The 20,144-nt window shown below is 37.3% G+C and overlaps 7 protein-coding genes across 7 annotated transcripts; 4 read left to right on the forward strand and 3 right to left on the reverse strand. All coding sequences in view use genetic code 12, as the record gives it.

Annotated features, from left to right (window-relative positions):
* Positions 1 to 622: 622 nt before the first annotated feature.
* CDR4 (Cdr4p) lies at positions 623 to 5,095 on the forward strand (the record flags this gene model as incomplete). The annotated part of the gene is made up of 1 exon (XM_712524.2): positions 623 to 5,095. The coding sequence occupies one exon, from the start codon at positions 623 to 625 to the stop codon at positions 5,093 to 5,095; it is 4,473 nt and encodes a 1,490-aa protein (XP_717617.2).
* A 511-nt stretch (positions 5,096 to 5,606) lies between these two features.
* Positions 5,607 to 5,993, reverse strand: CAALFM_C108080CA (uncharacterized protein; the record flags this gene model as incomplete). Its single annotated transcript, XM_019475130.1, has 1 exon — positions 5,607 to 5,993. One exon carries the CDS (start codon positions 5,991 to 5,993, stop codon positions 5,607 to 5,609), a length of 387 nt encoding a protein of 128 aa, XP_019330675.1.
* A 354-nt stretch (positions 5,994 to 6,347) lies between these two features.
* FUN12 (translation initiation factor eIF5B) lies at positions 6,348 to 9,401 on the reverse strand (the record flags this gene model as incomplete). The annotated part of the gene is made up of 1 exon (XM_712526.2): positions 6,348 to 9,401. The coding sequence occupies one exon, from the start codon at positions 9,399 to 9,401 to the stop codon at positions 6,348 to 6,350; it is 3,054 nt and encodes a 1,017-aa protein (XP_717619.1).
* A 575-nt stretch (positions 9,402 to 9,976) lies between these two features.
* Positions 9,977 to 11,083, forward strand: DRG1 (GTP-binding protein; the record flags this gene model as incomplete). Its single annotated transcript, XM_712527.1, has 1 exon — positions 9,977 to 11,083. One exon carries the CDS (start codon positions 9,977 to 9,979, stop codon positions 11,081 to 11,083), a length of 1,107 nt encoding a protein of 368 aa, XP_717620.1.
* Positions 11,084 to 11,633: 550 nt separating this feature from the next.
* Positions 11,634 to 14,909, forward strand: CAALFM_C108110WA (uncharacterized protein; the record flags this gene model as incomplete). Its single annotated transcript, XM_712529.2, has 1 exon — positions 11,634 to 14,909. One exon carries the CDS (start codon positions 11,634 to 11,636, stop codon positions 14,907 to 14,909), a length of 3,276 nt encoding a protein of 1,091 aa, XP_717622.2.
* Positions 14,910 to 15,288: 379 nt separating this feature from the next.
* Positions 15,289 to 17,400, forward strand: BUD6 (Bud6p; the record flags this gene model as incomplete). The annotated part of the gene is made up of 1 exon (XM_712531.2): positions 15,289 to 17,400. One exon carries the CDS (start codon positions 15,289 to 15,291, stop codon positions 17,398 to 17,400), a length of 2,112 nt encoding a protein of 703 aa, XP_717624.2.
* A 9-nt stretch (positions 17,401 to 17,409) lies between these two features.
* Positions 17,410 to 20,013, reverse strand: TERT (Tertp; the record flags this gene model as incomplete). Its single annotated transcript, XM_712533.2, has 1 exon — positions 17,410 to 20,013. One exon carries the CDS (start codon positions 20,011 to 20,013, stop codon positions 17,410 to 17,412), a length of 2,604 nt encoding a protein of 867 aa, XP_717626.2.
* Positions 20,014 to 20,144: the final 131 nt, after the last annotated feature.

Consider the following 20,144-nt stretch of genomic DNA (forward strand, 5'->3'; position numbering starts at 1 on the left):
GATTATTTCTGGAAAAGGTATTTGGTTAACACCCGTTTAACGATGACTGGAACGAAGACATTCGGATTTAAAGAAAAAAATTGATATTGGTGTCGGTGAAAAGACCCATTGTTTTTGTGTAATGAGGTTGGAAAGCGTAGCAATAAATTCCGAGTAGGCCTAATTTGCTCCAGATTTGACTTTGTGTCACAGATCTACGACCACATCAGGAGATTATTCGAGCTTGTTTTATGTAGGTTTTTTTATCTGTGTGACCATTATTAGTGCCACTCTCCTTTCTTTAGGCTAGCAGTTTGAGCAAGATGTAGCTCTAAAAGGCTTAACTCATCCAATTAAAAGGGATTTTATCTCCGTTATAGGTGATTGAATGCACAGGTTAAAAAAAAACATAGCATTACCCATTCACAACGTGCTTCTAGACAAAGAAATATCCTTGATATTGTTTACAAAAAAGTGCATTTCCTATATTGCGATGTTAAGTCTAACTAACATATAATCGGCATTATGTATAAATAAGACAAGTTTTCTTTCTTCCGTTTTTTCTTCATTTTTAAGTAAATTCTATACATATATCAAAGATTATATTTTCTATTCCTCTTTATAATTAATATCATTTTTAGCTATGGCAGATGCCGATACGAGTTCAAATTCGTCAAAGACGAATGAAGATAGAAGTCAAGAGGGTTTCGGAACTTACCAAGGTTACACTGATAGAGTTGCTCTGGAAGTTCAAGAATTGGCCAGAATAATTTCACACGCAAGCATTCAGCAGTTGAAACTTAAAAGACAACACAGCAGACAAGAATCACAAAAGTCCAATGAACAGGAAAGTGAATTATCGGGTAAACTAGGGGTTATTCCTGTGGATGAAAATGGTAATTTCGTTGATCAACGTTTGAACCCGAACTCACCTGAATTCAACGCAGCTTATTGGATCCAAAATGCTCATAAGCTAGTATCTTCCGACATTGACTACTTTAAACCTGTTACTATTGGTGTTGCTTATAAGAACTTGCGTGCTTATGGTTCGGCTTCTGATGCCGATTACCAGAGTACTTTGGTCAATCTCATTCCCAAATATCTTTCGTTGTTTTTTAGAGAGTACATTTTGAGACATACTGGACCCACTTTTGATATTTTAAAACCAATGGATGGATTGATTAAACCGGGCGAGTTGACCGTTGTCTTGGGTAGGCCAGGTGCTGGTTGCTCGACATTTTTGAAAACAATTGCTTCACAGACTTATGGTTACCACATTGACAAAGATTCTGTTATCAGATACAACTCGTTGACACCTCATGAAATCAAAAAGCACTATCGAGGTGAAGTTGTATATTGTGCCGAAACTGAAAACCATTTCCCACAATTAACAGTCGGTGACACGTTGGAATTTGCTGCAAAAATGAGAACACCTCAAAATAGACCATTGGGTGTAAGCAGAGATGCATATGCTCGCCACTTGGCTGCAGTGGTAATGGCAGTATATGGGTTATCTCATACAAGAAACACAAAGGTCGGTAATGATTTCATTAGAGGGGTTTCTGGTGGTGAGCGTAAGAGAGTGTCGATTGCTGAAATAACTCTTAACAACGCTATGGTCCAATGTTGGGATAATTCTACAAGAGGTTTAGACTCGGCTACTGCGCTTGAATTTATTAGAGCGTTAAAGGCTAGTGCCGATATTGTACATACCACGCCATTGGTTGCTATCTATCAATGCTCACAAGACGCTTACGATTTGTTTGACAAAGTTGTTTTGATGTATCAAGGTTATCAGATTTATTTTGGAAGTGCCAAAAAGGCAAAGCAATATTTTATTGACATGGGATATGAGTGTCCTCAGAGGCAAACAACCGCTGATTTCTTGACTTCATTAACAAACCCTGCAGAGAGAATAGTTAGACAAGGTTTTGAAGGGAAAGTTCCCCAAACACCACAAGAATTTTACGAGTACTGGAAAAAGTCACCAGAGGGACAACAAATAGTGGCAGATGTGGACCAGTATTTAACTGAACATAGTAGTGCTGCCGAAAAAGAGGCAATAAAAGAAGCGCATCAAGCACGTCAATCAGATCACTTGAAGCCTGCATCCCCTTACACAGTTAGTTTTTTCATGCAAGTTCGATACATTGCCCATAGAAATATACTTAGAATAAAGGGGAACCCAAGTATCCATCTTTTCCAGATTTTTGGCAACATTGGGATGTCTTTTATATTGTCTTCCATATTTTACAATTTACCCACTGCAACATCCTCATTTTATCATAGAACTGCGGCTTTATTTTTCGCTGTTTTATTCAACGCGTTTTCGTGTTTGTTAGAAATATTTTCCCTTTATGAAGCCAGATCAATCGTCGAGAAGCACAAGAAGTATGCACTTTACCATCCTGCAGCAGATGCGTTTGCATCCATAGTCACTGAATTGCCAACAAAGTTTATTATTGCCATTGGATTCAATTTGGTGTATTATTTTATGGTCAATTTCCGAAGAACTCCTGGCAACTTTTTCTTCTATTTGCTTATAAACTTTTCTGCCACCTTGGCTATGTCCCATATTTTTAGAACCATTGGTGCTGCGACAAAGACCTTGCAAGAAGCAATGACCCCAGCAGCTATATTATTATTGGCATTGACGATATTTACTGGGTTTGTGATTCCTACACCAAATATGCATGGCTGGTGTCGTTGGATTAACTATTTGGACCCGTTGGCCTACGCTTTTGAATCATTGATAGCAAATGAATTCCACAATCGTGATTTTGAATGCTCACAATATGTTCCTTCTGGTGGCAGCTACCCTACTGCCGGACCCAATCGAATCTGTACTCCTGTGGGAAGTGTGCCCGGCCAAGACTTTGTTGATGGAACAAGATACATGGAGATGTCCTTTGATTATAGAAATCTGCACAAGTGGAGAAATTTTGGAATTGTCATTGGCTTTATAGTGTTCTTCTTCTGCACCTATATCTTGTTGTGTGAAATTAACAAGGGTGCAATGCAAAAGGGTGAAATTTTGTTATTTCAACAACGTGCATTGAAAAAGAGAAAGAAAGCAAACAACGATATTGAAAGTGGGGAAATAGAGAAAGTTACTCCAGAGTTTGACAACGAGTATGAGAATAACCAGGACAAAATGTTACAATCTGGCGGAGACACCTTCTTTTGGAGAGATTTGACGTACCAAGTGAAAATCAAATCAGAAGATAGAGTTATTCTTGATCACGTAAGCGGCTGGGTCAAACCAGGACAGGTTACAGCGTTAATGGGGGCTTCCGGTGCGGGAAAAACGACGTTATTGAACGCTTTATCCGATAGGTTAACTACTGGTGTGGTTACTGAAGGTATTAGGTTAGTTAATGGGAGACCATTAGACTCGTCGTTTCAGAGATCTATTGGGTATGTTCAACAACAAGATTTGCATTTGGAGACTTCAACTGTTAGAGAAGCGTTGGAATTTGCTGCGTACTTGCGGCAACCAAAATCAGTATCTCGAAAGGAAAAGAACGAGTATGTGGATTATATAATTCGGTTATTGGAGATGGAACAGTATGCGGATGCAGTAGTTGGTGTTAGTGGTGAAGGTTTGAATGTCGAGCAAAGAAAAAGATTGTCAATTGGTGTCGAGTTGGTAGCAAAGCCCAAACTTTTGGTGTTTTTAGATGAGCCAACATCTGGGTTAGATTCACAAACAGCATGGTCAATCTGTAAGTTAATCAGAAAGCTAGCTGATAATGGGCAAGCAATTTTGTGCACAATACACCAGCCATCAGCCATTCTTCTTGCCGAGTTTGATAGACTTTTATTTTTACAGAGAGGTGGTCGAACAGTTTACTTTGGTGATTTGGGGGAAAATTTTACAACGCTTATAAATTACTTTGAAAAGTACGGTGCTCCAAAATGTCCACCAGAAGCTAATCCAGCTGAATGGATGTTAGAAGTTATTGGTGCTGCACCTGGTTCCAAGGCCAACCAGGATTATTACGATGTATGGTTGAAATCTAGTGAATTCCAAGAAATGAACCTGGAACTAGACTTGATGCTGGAAGAGCTTGTTAAAAAGCCGCTTGACGATGATCCAGACAGGCTCAAACCTTATGCTGCACCTTATTGGGAGCAGTATTTGTTTGTTACAAAGCGTGTTTTCGAACAAAATTGGAGAACCCCAAGCTATTTATATTCCAAGTTTTTGTTGGTTGTCACTTCTAGTTTGTTTAACGGATTTTCATTTTACAAAGCTGATAGGTCATTACAGGGATTGCAAAATCAGATGTTTTCTGTGTTTATGTTCCTTGTGATTCTTCACACTTTGATTCAACAGTACTTGCCAACTTTTGTATCTCAAAGAGATTTGTATGAAGTCAGAGAACGACCATCGAAAACTTTTAGCTGGATTACATTTATTGCTGCCCAAGTCACTGCTGAAATTCCATGGAATATAATCTGTGGCACATTGGGCTATTTCTGTTGGTATTACCCCGTGGGCTTGTACCAGAATGCAACATATACAAATACAGTTCACCAAAGGGGTGCATTTATGTGGTTTGCTATTGTATTGTTTTTCATATATACCTCGACAATGGCTCAGTTGTGTATTTCATTTTTGGAGATTGATGATAATGCTGCTAATTTGTCTGTTTTACTTTTCACAATGTGTTTGGCCTTTTGTGGTGTGTTAGTGACAAAGGAGCAGTTACCAGGCTTCTGGGTATTCATGTACAGATGCAGCCCATTCACATATTTAGTGTCGGTGATGTTGTCAGTGGGATTAGTAGATGCACCTGTGACATGTGCAGCAAAAGAGTATTTAAGATTCAGTCCTCCACAGGGTTATACATGTATTCAATATATGGAGCCATATATGAAGGTTGCAGGTGGCTACTTACTTAACGAGAACAGTACAACAGAGTGTGAATTTTGCACAATGAAAGTGACAAATGTGTTTTTGAAGATGATTGGTTCAGACTATTCGAAAAGAGGAAGAGATATTGGTATCTACATTGCTTTTATTGGCATAAATATTATTGGTACTTTTATTCTTTATTGGTTTGCCAGAGTGCCAAAAAATTTTGATATCAAACTTAGACGTAAACGTTGAAGTATTTTAGTAATTGATTAGAGTATATGTAATTTCAACAAAATTTAGATACTATTTCCATACAAAAAGAAATAAAAAAAGATGTTTAATAAATAATACACTATATATTTCAGGTTAAAGTATCAACAAAAGTAGTCTTCTCTAATTGTTATTGCAGATAAATGCCAAGTGCTATCAGGGATTTCCTTACCTAAGTAAGGTAAATATTGCTTTTGATACAAACTAAGAGTGAAGTATCAGACTTAAACACGATATATGTTCCAGACACTTACAAAATACTTCTTACACAATAAGTTTAGAATGAAAACTATCATTGCTTTCCAATTATCAGTACAATGGCGTGTATATTAATTTACATAACATTTTAATAACTTATCTTTAATGCAAAAAAAAAGTGCTTTGAAGATTATCCCCATTTCATTACTCGGATAATCTAAGCTTGGTGTCGAATGATCCTAAAAATATTCGGTCAAATCAGATCCCCAACTTTAACGAAATAGACACATAAAGGTTAAACATCTTTAGGATTAAGACCAGCGGTATATCTTGGGAAACGGAATTTAGATTTATCATTATATATGTCTTCTTCGAACTTCTCTCTGTTTTCGGGACTCATGCTTTCTTTAACTAGTTCTCTACGTTTCAATTCTGCAAAATATCTTCTAGCCACATTTCTATCTTCTTCAGCAATTAACAAAGGTTCCAAATGAAATCTGGCCCAATTTCTCTCTCTAGTGAATTCACGTTGCTCATCTGCAGCCTTGTAGTATTTGTAGAATCCAAAGGACATTAACCCAAGTATTCCCCAAAAGTAAACAGTACCACTGAATCCTCTAGAAGGAATATTTCTTTTCCATTGGATAGGCTCGTATCCTCCGATTGGTGGTAAATCTTGCATGTTATTGAAATAGAATATGTATATGTGTAGTATCTTCACAGAAAGGTACTAAATTGCAATGCTTACTTTTTTTTCTCCCAGTATTTCTTTAGTTCTCATTGGTGAAAAAAAAAAATGAACCACCAAAGATTGGATTGACACTTTGCACGACCCATAAATATTGCAGCCATACAGAACAACAACATTAATGTTTTATATCGAAGAATAACACCTTTCAACATACATTAACATATTGGATTCTAGTATTACATGAACATATCTACAAAAAAAGGAAAATAACATTAGAAACAGTAAAAACTTGAAATATTTTATGCAATAAATTACACAACAACTCATCATCACCGAATTGATCCTCTATTTGATATCAAACACTGGTTTCAATTTTTTAATTAACAACCAGTCGTCTCTGGAAACACTGTCACGGAAAGCTGGGTCTTTCAATGTATCAATAGACTTACGACTGATCAATGAGTACAAGTTATCGGTTTCGTCAACGTGACGGCCCCAAGTTGGTTGAGCAGAAGATGGATTGTCCAATCTCATAGCAACACCAGCAGCAGTTTGACCTTTCTTAACAGATTCCAAAGGCTTGTGGTTAACTTCCAAGGAAACAACCTTACCCAACACCATAATGTTAGGTTGTTTGGTGGTTGGATCGGTACGAACAGCACAGATAGGAGTACCAACACGCACAGCACCTTCCACAACATCGACCCCAATGATCATTGGGTTTCTCTTGTTGATGATTTGAATAGTCTTTAAAACACATGGGAAAACAGCGTATTCCATAAACTCTTTACGACGAGCTTCCAATAATTTAGCTTGATAAGCAGTGAACGAATCAAACAAATGGTAAATAATGTCAGCATTGAAGATCTTTATGTTTTGCTCATCGGCGTATTGTTCTGCTTCTTTATCAACCTTGACATCAAAACATAACATAACTGCCAACTCAGGTGCTCTTTCCAACATTGTTGAAGCTTTCATTACATCTCTCTTATAGACTGGACCCAACCCAATAGACATAACTGGGATTTTCATGTCTTTCAAGAAATCTAACAAAGCTTCCAAAGAACCTAATGTAGATGCTTGAACAACCACACCTTTACCTGATGTATCGACAGAGTCTAACAATCCAGTCAAATCATCCATAACTTCGTCCATTAATTCATCCTCGTCATCATCTTCTCCCACCACAAGTAAACGAGAACCAGCAACAGCCTTTTCCAAATCATTTGCGGCAATTTTAACCCCCAAAGCGGCCTTGACTTCTTTGTGATGGACATATTCAGATTTGATACGCAATTCACGTGATGGAGGAGGTGTCAATAATGCTCTGATGTTAGTCGCTATCGGACCATTTAATCCACACAATACCACACGGTCACCCTCTCTTAAAATACCATTGGACAAAACAACATCAATGGTGTACCCAAAACCTTCGACTACCTTGACTTCCAAAATAGTGGCTGCAACTTTAGACAAATACATCAATTGCTTAGACATTCTCTTTTGTGTCAATTCAAGCAATAACCATAATAAATCAGGAACACCTTCACCAGTAACAGCAGAGGTAGGAACAATAGAAACGTATTTGGACATGTTTTTGTTTTGGAAATACAATTCCGAGTTCAAACCTTGTTCTGCAAGAGCTAATTTGATTTGTTCATATCTGTTTTCAAATTCAGCTTGCACTGATTTGGTTTGCTTAGCAAATGAATCTCTAAAAGAGTTATTTGGTATTTCTTTCCAATCGTATAAACGATCAATCTTGTTTAAAGCAACAACGAATGGAGCCTTTCTATCTCTCAACAATCGTATAGACTCTAAAGTTTGTTGTTCCAAACCATGCATAATATCAATAACCAAAATAGCAATGTTACATAATGAAGAACCACGAGATCTTAAGTTGGTAAAGGACTCGTGCCCAGGGGTATCAATAATCAACAAACCAGGAACATCAAATGTTTGCTTTTCGTATTTGGCCATGACAGCGGTCTTTTGTTTAATAGCATCAACTGGGAAGTATGTTGCACCAATTTGTTGTGTAATACCACCAGCTTCACCTCCTTGAACGTTAGTTTGACGGATTTTGTCCAACAATTTGGTTTTACCGGTATCGACATGTCCCAAAATACAACAAATTGGAGAACGCAAATCTTTTTCAGATGGAGAAGCGGCCTTCTTTTGTGCAGCCAATTGTTTAGATTTTTCTTCTTCTTGTGCTTTTCTTGCTGCTTCTTCCTTGGCTTTTCTTGCTGATTCTTCTTTGGCCTTTCTAGCAGCCTCTTCCTTGGCTTTCTTTTCTTGTTCATCTTCAACAATAGTATCTTCGTCTTCCCCAACTTCTTCGTCTTCTTCTTCCGCTTCCCCTACTTCTTCATCGCCTTCATCAGCAAGTGCAGCTTCCCAATCATCAGCAACTGGAGCATCGTCATCCAATGCCATCTTTTCCCAATCGTCTACCAAAGCTTCATCTTCGCCATCGTCTTTCTTGACAGGAGCCTTAGATGGAACAGGTTTTTGGATAAAAGTCTTTGGTTTTGTGGATTTTTTCTTAGTGTAGACAACTTTCTTTGGCTTTGGCGCATCACCTTCTTCAGTTTTGCTCAACCCAGCAACTGAAACGTTCCCGGCCTGCAATAATTGTTGACGACGACGCTCTTGCAATTTCTTTTCCTCTTTTTGCTTCTTGGTCAATAATTTACCTTCGGCTTTCAATTGTTCTTTCTTCAATCTTTCACGTTCCTTCTTAGCGGCACGGGCAGCTTCTTTTTTGGCTTCTTCTTCAGCTGCAAGTCTCTCCTCTTCCAATCTACGTTGTTCCTCCTCTTCTTCCAACCTACGCTGTTCTTCTTCTAATTGTTTCTTCAATTCCAATTGTTTCTTCAAAGCAGCAAGCCCAGCAGGCGCCTTTTTACCTTTCTTTGCAGGTTTTGCCTTAGGTGCTTCATTTTGTTCAGATGCAGCCAGAGATTCATTTTCCTCTGGTTCAGGAGTGGCTGACGCAGAAGATGCAGTTACGGCACTACCAGCATTTTGTTTATTAGCCTCTTTGATTTGTTCCTTCTTTGTTGCTTGCTGGGCCTTCTTCTTTTGAGCTAACTCTTTCTTCTTTTGTTTTTCAGCTTCCTTCTTCAACTTTTCCTTTTCCTTCTTCGATAACAATTTTGGAGCATCTCCATTGTTGACATTTGCTTTTTCGTTTTCTTGCTTTTCAGCTTTCTTCTGTTTATTTTTACGAATAGAACTTAGCAAATCCCCACTGACGTCCTCTGCGGATGCTTCTTGAGATTCTGGTTCGGCAGGTGTGCCAAATTCTTCAGCTTGTGGTTGATCTTGGGCCATATCCTCATCATCCCAAAAATCTCCTCCAGCCTGGGCTGCTTTCTTTCCTTTTTTTGCCATTTCTAATAATAATTTGTTGTAAAGATAAAGAAATGATCAATGATCTAATCAAATAAATGAGTTGAAAATTTTTTAAATATTTTTTTTTGGTTTTTTCGCCATTGTTAAGGAGGAAGAATTTTTTTTTTCATTGAGAGTGTGGTAAGTATTAAAGCAAGCTCTCTGCACACGACCTTTTATAGCAACACCAGTGAAGAGCAACAAGAGTTTGATGTCCCATAGTAAATTAAATCAACAGATTCTTTTCAATATCAGTTTGTCGTCATTAATGCCCAAACAATGTGTAGCTGACTCAATAATAATTCTTAGAGCCGTATTCTTATTGAAGTAAAATTGTATCAGTTAAAACAAATTGTTCCAATTTGCAACATTACTAAGTGAATAACTCCCTCTTAGTACGCGCACTTTGACAACAATTGCAGGGAAATAGTAGATTACTTCAAAGGGCTAGCAAAAAAAAAAAAATTTTTTTCACTTCTAAAAACTTATTTCGGATCCTTTTGCATCATCATTTCTTCCAAAACAATAAAAGTTTTCATTCCCCAATTAAAATAAAAAAAAGAACCCACTAAATCATGACTACCGTGGAGAAAATTAAGGCCATTGAAGATGAAATGGCCAAGACCCAAAAGAATAAGGCCACCTCTTTTCATTTGGGACAATTAAAAGCAAAGTTGGCAAAGTTAAGAAGAGAACTATTAAGTGAAGGATCTGGAAGTGGTGGAGGTGGTGCCGGTGTTGGATTTGATGTGGCAAGAACCGGTGTGGCAACAGTTGGATTTGTTGGTTTCCCCTCGGTGGGTAAGTCGACTTTATTATCAAAGTTAACAGGAACCCATTCAGAAGCTGCTGCCTATGAGTTCACTACATTGACAACAGTCCCAGGTACTATTAAATACAAGGGTGCTAAGATTCAAATGTTGGATTTACCAGGTATCATTGAAGGTGCAAAGGACGGTAAAGGTCGTGGTAGACAAGTTATTGCAGTTGCCAGATCCGTTAATCTAATTTTTTTGGTGTTGGACGTCAACAAGCCTTTGCAACATAAAAAAATTATTGAACATGAGTTAGAAGGTATGGGAATAAGGATAAACAAAGAACCACCTAACATTGTGATCACAAAGAAAGATAAAGGTGGTATCAACATCACCAATACTGTCCCGTTAACACATTTGGACAATGACGAAATCAGAGCCGTAATGTCTGAATATAAAATCAACAGTGCTAACATTGCTTTTAGATGTGATGCTACAGTGGACGACTTAATTGATGCCATCGAGGCGAAAGCCAGAAAATACATTCCTGCAATCTATGTGTTGAATAAAATCGATTCGTTCTCTATTGAAGAGTTGAATCTTTTAGCAAAAATCCCTGATGCCATTCCAATATCCTCAGCTAACGGCTGGAACTTGGATGACTTGTTACAAATGATGTGGGACAAGTTGAAGTTGGTAAGAGTATACACAAAGCCAAAGGGGAAATTACCTGATTTCAATGAGCCAGTTGTTTTGAGAAGTGACAGATGTACGGTGGAGGATTTCTGTAACTCTATTCACAAGTCTTTGGTGGAAGATTTCAGAAATGCTCTAGTGTATGGTACCTCGGTTAAGCATCAACCACAAATTGTTGGTTTGAACCATCAATTGGAAGATGAAGATGTGATTACGATTTTGAAGAAATAATTGAGCTTTTGCTGATGTTTCAAATTATGATATAGTTGTATCCTTAGTACACTAGTGTATACGGTATATTTTTTTTTTTTGTAGAATGAAAGTAATTTACATGGACTCCTTATATCCCTTCGTGATAATGCCATTCCCTTAAGTATTTCTCTAGCGCGGAAATTCTTAATACTTTTGGAATAATCGGTACGTAGCCATTTTTTCAAGGCATTTTTTTTTTGATCTTTTTTTTTTCAAATTTTTTTTTTTTCTTACAGTAAACGAAAAATTTACCACGTAGATCCCCATCACCTTAAATATCAAGAATCATATTTTGGATCTACTTGACATTAATAACTACTTTTACAGTCTAATTTAGTGATTAATTTGCTAGATTATTCTTTATAGCACTATTAAGATTATTAGGAAAAAACGAGGACTAATAAGCTTATTGTCTCATCGAAGAAATTACCTTGATAGTTGGGAACAATTACAAGAAGAAAGGTAATAGAAACAAAGAAAGAAAAAAGAGTGAAACACTAAAATATAAACCAAAGAATATTTTAAAGTCATGACAGTGTTACCGAACGAATATCATTCTGCACTCACACAGCTTTTAGAGAATTTGCTTTCTACTGACAATACAATCAGAGCTGAAGCTGAAAAGTCACTCGACCAGAACTGGACATCCAAAGACAATGTTGAATTATTATTAGTATTTTTGGCTGAACAAGCATGTCAAGGAAATAATGACACTATACGTGCTTTTGCTTCAGTTATGTTTAGACGTATGGCCATAAAATCCCCGAAAGAATTGCAAAGTGTCACTGATAGAACAATTGGTGTTATTGGAGAGCCAGCAAGACAACAAATTAGAGGCATTTTGTTAGCTGGATTTACCTCACCACAATCAAATCAGGTCAGACACAAACTTTCTGATGCAATTTCAGAGGTTGCCAAAGAAGATGCTTCTCCTGCAGGAACTTGGAATGAGTTGATACCTGCTTTATTTGAAGCCACCAGAAACGAAGACCCTAGTTTCCGTGAATCCGCATTTAGAGTTTTTTCTGCATCACCCGAGTTGATTGACAATTCCTATATTGATGAAGTCTTGCCTGTGTACAATGCTGGATTTGAGGATGCAAACGATGATGTGCGTATTGCTGCTTGTACTGCCTTTGTTGCATTTTTCAGAAAACTCCCAAAAAATACTTGGAAATTGTTGTCACCATTATTACCTAACTTGTTGAACTCGTTACCAAGATTTTTGCAAAACGGACAGGACCATGCGTTGGCTTCTGTATTAGAAGCTTTGATTGATTTAGTGGAGTTGGCACCAAAGATGTTTAAGGATATGTTCCCTACTATTATTGAGTTTTGTTCTGCAGTGGCAAAAAATAAGGATTTAGATTTGAACTCAAGAATGGCAGCATTGGAATTGCTCAGCACTTTTGCTGAAGTTTCTCCTTCAATGTGTAAGTTAACCCCAACATACACTGAGCAAATGGTACTCATCACATTATCAATGTTAACCGAAGTCTGTATAGATGACGACGATGCAGCCGAATGGAATAACAAAGACGATAGTGAAGACGAAGACGAAGAACAAGAATATGGTGCCGCCAGACAGGCTTTGGATAGAGTTGCTTTGAAATTGAATGGGCAAGCTTTGGCAGGACCTTTATTTCAATATTTACCTGCTATGGTACTGTCTTCTAATTGGAGAGAACGTCAAGCTGCTCTTATGGCTCTTTCTTCTGCTGCAGAAGGTTGTGCTGACGTTTTAATGAATGAAATCCCAAAGATTTTGGACATGATATTGCCCTCATTAGAAGACGAACACCCACGAGTTCAATACGCTGGCTGTAATGCCTTGGGACAAATGTCTACTGACTTTGCTGACGTTATTCAGAGAACATCTGGCGATAGAATTTTACCTGCTTTGATTTCAAAGTTGACAAACAAATCTGTTCCAAGAGTTCAAGCTCATGCTGCCGCCGCATTGGTCAACTTTTCAGAGGCTGCTACGAAGGAAGTTTTAGAACCGTACTTGGATGACTTGTTAAATAATTTGTTGATTTTGTTGCAGTCTCCAAAGAGATACGTGCAAGAACAGGTTTTAACCACTATTGCCATAATTGCAGATGCTGCAGAAAAGACGTTTGTAAAATACTATGACACATTGATGCCTTTGTTAGTAAATGTATTGAGAACCGATGTTGGTGCAGAAAACAAATTGTTGAAAGCAAAATGTATTGAATGTTCTACATTGATTGCCTTGGCTGTTGGTAAAGAAAAATTTGCACCACATAGTCAAGAATTGATCCAGTTATTTGGACACATCCAACAGAGTGCCACTGAAGACGACGATTTGGTAAAACTGTATTTGGAGCAAGCTTGGGGTAGAATTTGTAAGATTTTGGGGAAAGACTTTTTGCCTTATTTGCCATCTGTTTTGCCTCCCTTGATGTTGACAGCAAAGGCCTCACAAGATATTTCATTATTAGAAGAGGAAGATGCAGAGGAATTGAAACTCAATGAAGAATGGGATGTTATTAATATATCTGGTAAATGGATCGGTGTTCACACAGTTACTTTAGATGAGAAGGTCACTGCCATGGATCTTCTTAGAACATACGCTGTTCAATTAAAGGAAGACTTTATGCCCTGGGTCAAGGAAATAGCCGAGGAGATTGCCATTCCTGGTTTGGACTTTTATTTACATGATGGTGTGCGTGGATCGGCTGCGTTGACTTTAGCTTCTTTGCTTAGATGTTGCGTAGCAGCCACTGGTAACAATTCAACTGAAGCATTAACCCTTTGGTCAAAAATTTGCAATAAATTAAGCGAACTGTTGTGCTCAGAACCGGTTCCAGAGTTACTTATTGCATATTATACTACATTGGTTGAATCTATTAATGTCTTAGCACCCAACGCTGTCTCGGGTACCCAATTGCAAGCTTTATCAAAGGCAGTTAATGCTAACATGATTGAAATCTATAATAGAATTAAAGAACGTGATAATGCTGAAGATGAGTACACTGAAGACGTTGAAGAAGACGAAGAAGAATATACTGACGAGGAACTATTAGATGAAATAAACAAGGTCATTGCAGTTGTATTTAAGAATGTTAAATCTAATTTCCTTGAAACATTGCAAATATTGGGCCCTACAATTTCTTCATTCATAAATGATGAAAATACAACTGTTAAGTTTTGTGGATTGTCCATTGTCAGTGATATATTGGAGCATTGTGGGCCAGATTCGGTTCCTTTCAAAGAAATGTTCGTTAAAGTGATTTCTGAATCGGTAACTTCTGCAAATGCTAGTATCCGTCAAATTTGTACAAATGCTATTGGTATGGCTGCACAATACGGAGGAGATGGTTATGCGGAATTTTGTCTTTCATTGTTAGAACCTATGTTCAAAATGGCAATGGTTCCTGATGCTAGAGCGGATGAGAATGTATATGCCACTGAAAATTGTGTTTCTGCAATCGCTAAAGTTTGCCACAGATTTTCAAGTTCTGTTCCAAACTTGGATAGTCTTATTGACCAATGGATTTCATTGTTGCCAATTGTTCAAGACGAATCAGCAGCTCCATTTGCATACATGTTTTTGAGTGAGTTAATTGATAGAAATCATCCATCTGTTTTGAAACAAGTTCCGAAAGTAGTGGAGTCTGTGATTCAAGCTTTAGCCCATGCATCAATATCAGGAAACACTGCTCAAAAAGTTGTAATTTCAACAAGAACTTTATTGGGATCCATTCCTCATGAAGAAGCTGTTGCATTGTTACAAAAGAATCCATCAGATTTGGATGTTGTACAAAAGTTTTTTAGTTAAAAACCTCTAATATTCCGATATACACACACACGCTTATATATATATATATACATAATTTCAATCAATAATGTTTTATATAACAGAAGAGCATGTAGTAAAAAATGAAGAGCGTTTCAAACAATCAAAAAAAAAGAGTCTTTCGAATCATTAATTACATCTTTGATTTTAAAGTGAAGTTGTTATAAACAGAATAGCGGTTTCAGGTTTCACCCTAATCTTGTGACTTTGATAGAGACGTGAAGTAATAAATTGCGGAATTTCAAAGAACAAAACTTGGAAAGAAAAAAAGGAAAAAAAAAAAACAAGATCAAAAGTTGGTCCGATCTGTAGTAACAACACTACTCAACACAATACAGGCTTTTTCTGACAACCAATAGAGATGTCATCCAACAATTCCCGATTAACACCAGATAGGACCTCTGTCTCCAGCTCCACCAATATTGTGTCACACAATCTGTCAGGTAAAAGACGTTCTCTAAATACAATTGAGTCTAGTGTGACTCGACTCCTTGTATCAACCAAACATTTACTTGAGAGTTTAACTCAGTGGGCACGCAAAGAAGCAGATGATAAGTTTGTATCAGATGCATATGTCAAATTGGGTAATGATTTCAGAGCAGCAATAAGGGCATTTAGCAATAATGGCATCGACATTTCAGATATAGGGAATGTGCCACAAGCATTGAGGATTATTTTGGAGGCTGCATTGAGTGAAGCACCTTCACAAGAAAACTTGGACAGGTTCTTACCTAGCATCAGGAATATAATTGTAACATTGTTGCAAACTTTGAAAACCAAACAGGCAAAGGCGAAGGCAATTTCTCAAGAAAAGTCTACTAAAGAGGAATTACCAACTGAGAATCAACGACCTTCATCACTTGGTGTTGAAGGACAGCAACAACAGCAGCAGCAGCAACAACAACAACAACAGAGAACAGGAGATAATGATTCCAGTGTTGAGCGAAGCGATGCTTTGTCTCAGTTACAGAAGGGAGACGTTCTTCAACGTCGTGCATCAAAGCGGTTTAGTGCTTATCAGTATGCAAAACTAACAAACTTCAACAACCCTACAACTAGTGTGCCTAAGATAAAACCAATGGAGTCTCCAGAAGTTCGGCATTCAAAGATTATGGAGACAGAAGAACCAAATGTCACACCAAACAAAGGGGTAGAGTCAGTTCAAGAGGATGGAAATACAGAAGAGTACGTTTTGCTAAGAATTAATGCAAAAACTAAGAAAGCCAAAGTTAGTTTACCAGTAACATTTGCTTCATTGAGACTATTGTTTGTGGAAAAATTTGCATACTCCCCAGGGGCAGGTAATTTTCCAGACATATATATTCAGGACCCACGTAGTGGTGTTCTGTACGAGCTCGAGGAACATTTGCTTCCCGATGTCAAATCCGGCACTCTTCTTTGTTTAAATGAAACAGATGATCAAAATAAAAGTATAAACGAATTGAATTTACGGTTGGACGACTTGACTAAAAAAATTGATACAATGGGGAGCACCATAATAGCACAGGTGAAAGACTCAGTGGCATCTGTTGAAATTCCGGTACCCACTGTTGCTGCTTCTGCTTCTGCTGTTACTGCTAAAAGTGGGAACGCAAATGAGGCAAATAAAATAGGGCGCAAGGATATTACCAACCTAGAAAGAGATTTCCGTGCCATTAAACAGTTGCATAATTCGTCATCGGAAAATTTCAAGGAGACGATTTCGAATATTACCGAGCAGCTCAGAAAATTCCAGGAAATAGGTCTTGAGGTATCTCAAAATTCTAACAGAGCTTATATGGAGTCCTGTAATTCTAAGTTGTCTGATGACTCTGATCTGTTAATTACCAAAGTTGATGATTTGCAAGATATAATGGAAGAAATGAGAAAGGATGTGGCACAAAGAGGGGTCCGTGTTAGCGACAAGCAGTTGAAACACATTCTCAAAGATATTAACTTAGCCAAGAAATCTCTTCATGACATGACATTATATATCTCGAAGGAAAGACCGGTGTGGAAGAAAATTTGGGAGGCAGAATTGGACAAGGTCTGCGAAGAACAACAATTTTTGAACTTGCAGGATGATTTGATCCAAGATTTACAAGATGATATCAAAAAAATTGAAGAAACGTACAATCTTATTGAACAATGTTCCATTGAACAGATTAAAGGGGCATCTAGCAAAAGGAATAAAATTGTTGCTAACTTGTATATCCCAGAACCAGGTGAAAGTTTGCACGATTTGAAGGACGCAGTGTTGAATGACATTGTTGGACTCACACCAAACCATGAAAGTCGACTTGAAGCCATTGAACGGGCAGAGAAATTGAGAGAGAAAGAACGAGATATGATGAAACTTACCAAGTTTCAAGAAGAGTTAGGTGATTTTGTTGAGGATAAGAAATTGAAAAGATCAGGGGGTATTGAAGAGATAGAGAAGCAGCGACAATTGAGAGATATCGAGAATTTAAAAAGCTCGTTTGGGGGTATATGAGCAGTGTATTTATATATTCAATGTTTGTACCCACTCGACTATTTCCAGGTAACTCTCAAAAGAGGAAAACTCCTTGACAATTATCTGTTTAATGCAATTCAATAGTTCAGGTGCACCATCCCAGTCGCTGTTTGTTTCAACATATTTAACGATTGTGTAATTACTTATGTCATATAGAAATTTGATAAATTTGTAACAATGAAATGTATCATATTTGACAATGGAGGTAAACTTTGTTTTGAATTCCCTCAAAACCAACCTAAGGAGGGATCCCATATTTTCAAGCACGTTTTCCAATACCCCAAAAGAACAGTCCAAGAGAAACCCCTCCAAATTCAATTGATAGAAAGTCTTTAAATACTTAACTAAAGTCTTGAATGTTCTGAAGTTTGTCGTAACCAAACTTATCAGACCGGAGTTCCTTTTGATGCTTAGATCTGTTGTATTCACTTCGAGCCCAACGAAATCTATACTTGGTTTCGTGGTTGTTTGATTAACAACGACTGTTTTATCTTTATTAACAAAAGCTCCATAGCTCTCAAGTATTTTTCCTGATAATATATTGTGCACTTGATCATAAATATTCGAATCGGGCGTTACAAGTAAAAAGTCATCTACCAATCGTACAAATAAAAAATCCTGTTTCGACTTCCATAAGAATTGAAAACAATCATGAACCATTGCACTATATAGGATGTCACAAAATATAGACAGCAATGAGAATCCCTGAAACACGCCCCTCTTCCTTTTATATAGGTGTAAATTCCCTCGTGCATCTTTAACTGAACCAACAACATCGTAGATTTGGCTTCGACAAACTTCCAAAATGTTACCTTTTTGCAACGCTATTGTCTTGGTCTTATCGACCAAAGATTTACAATTACTGAGATGCCTTGAGCTCGACAAAATGTTTAAATTGTGATACTGGGTATCTATAGTGGTTTTCACTTTTTTCAATTTATGTGACGCGTCCAACTGAGCGTAGTATCGAACATAATACAGAGTCTTATTATCTTGGTTTTCGAAAAGTTCCTCTAGTTTTTTCATTAATACAGGTTGGCTGAGTCTATCATAACATTCTTTCATGTCAAACTTTAAGATGAAAAGCTTAGGGATTTCGCCAAATCTGGTTAACAAGGAGTCTCTATAATCCAGTATCTTTTCAGCCACATCAGAACTGGAATGTACTGAAGCCCTATAGCTTTCATATGTATCTCTTAGTTTCGATAATTTCAAGCGTAGTATTTGTCCCACTGGCAGTAAAACCTCTTTTCTGTACCTTTCAAATTCCCTTTTCTCCTTTTCCAATGTGTCCAATTCCAATTTTTTGTTCAATAGTTTCAAGGATCGTTTTATAGGTACACAAATAACACGAAAGCTCGAGCGCTTGGGTATGAGTTTAATTTTCCCACATGGTAGTTGTTCTCTTTGGATCTTTGATGGCATTTTCACAAGATTATTCTTTGCATATTTAGACACCCATGACTCGTATAGCTCTTTCCATAAATACTGAGGAAAATAATTCAACTCTAAACTCACTATACTTGAAGTTTCAGTAATGTACCAGAAAGAACGGAGAATATTTTTAAGTAAATGTTCAAACAACCACCATAGATACCCTTTTAGAAAAGCTGTTCGGAGCTCGAAATCTTGTTTCGAAGAAATTTGGTGAGCTCTGCCCAACCACTTGAAATCTTTTAGTCTAATTCCTCTAAATAAATCATCCATATGTATCTTTTCATTTGCCCCAAGTAACAAAAAATCTACCACTCGGTCCTTAATAATCTTTTTATTGGAAACACCTCCCCAAGCATCCAAAGGTAACAATTTACCCAATACTAAAAGTACAAATTGAATTACCTGGGATATTTCTGTCTTATTACTCACCACATTAGCAAAATTGCATTTTGACGTACCAATAAACTTAGCATATAGAATGTCGTATCTACATTTCTTATCATTAGCAATAATTCTCGAGAGCAAACTTTTGAAGCCTCGATATCTTTTGGATGATCTTCCAGGATTCAAACCAGAAAAGGAAAGAATATCCTGTAATATAGTTTGAATACTGGGTCTTATCATCTCAAAGCGTGAGAAGTCCCTGGAATAGGAGTTGTAAAGCACATTGAATTTGGTAATGTATTTGGAAACGACGACAGCCTTTCTGTGAGAGTTCACGTCACCGAATATTTGCACAGATTCACCATTCACCTTACTAACAAACCCCTTATTATTAACTAATAGCTCTAGAAATTTTTTAGGTCCGAGTAACAGAAATATTGTACTCCAGTTATGGCTTGTAATGTGAGTTAAAATAAAATTCCCACTCGAATGAAACGTTGTAAATATACTTCGACTCTCCATTGCGGAGGTCTTATACCCATAAGCTATAACATTATTCGATTTTTCCATAACTAAACGGGTCACCAACTCTTTCATAAATTCGTCAAATGATTCTTGTGGTCGAATCGCTGGTAGAGGCCGTTTTATGGATTGGTATACAAGCACCGTCTCCATGTACTCTTTCAAACTAGGTAGCAATGGCACTTCATTGCTTGTATTATCTAGAACATACTGAAGTAAAGTCTTCTTCTCATTTACTTTGACGGTCATGTATGTGGTTCTTTGAAATGATATCTCACGATTCGCGTGAATAACAACGACGACTAAAAAAAAGAGGAATACGGGAAGTAAACTTAATGTAAATATTTGGCTATTCTCGCGTTTTATTTTTATACTTTTTT

Source organism: Candida albicans, chromosome 1 (genome assembly GCF_000182965.3).
Source record: "Candida albicans SC5314 chromosome 1, complete sequence".
In the NCBI taxonomy this organism is placed as follows: Eukaryota; Fungi; Ascomycota; class Pichiomycetes; order Serinales; family Debaryomycetaceae; genus Candida; species Candida albicans.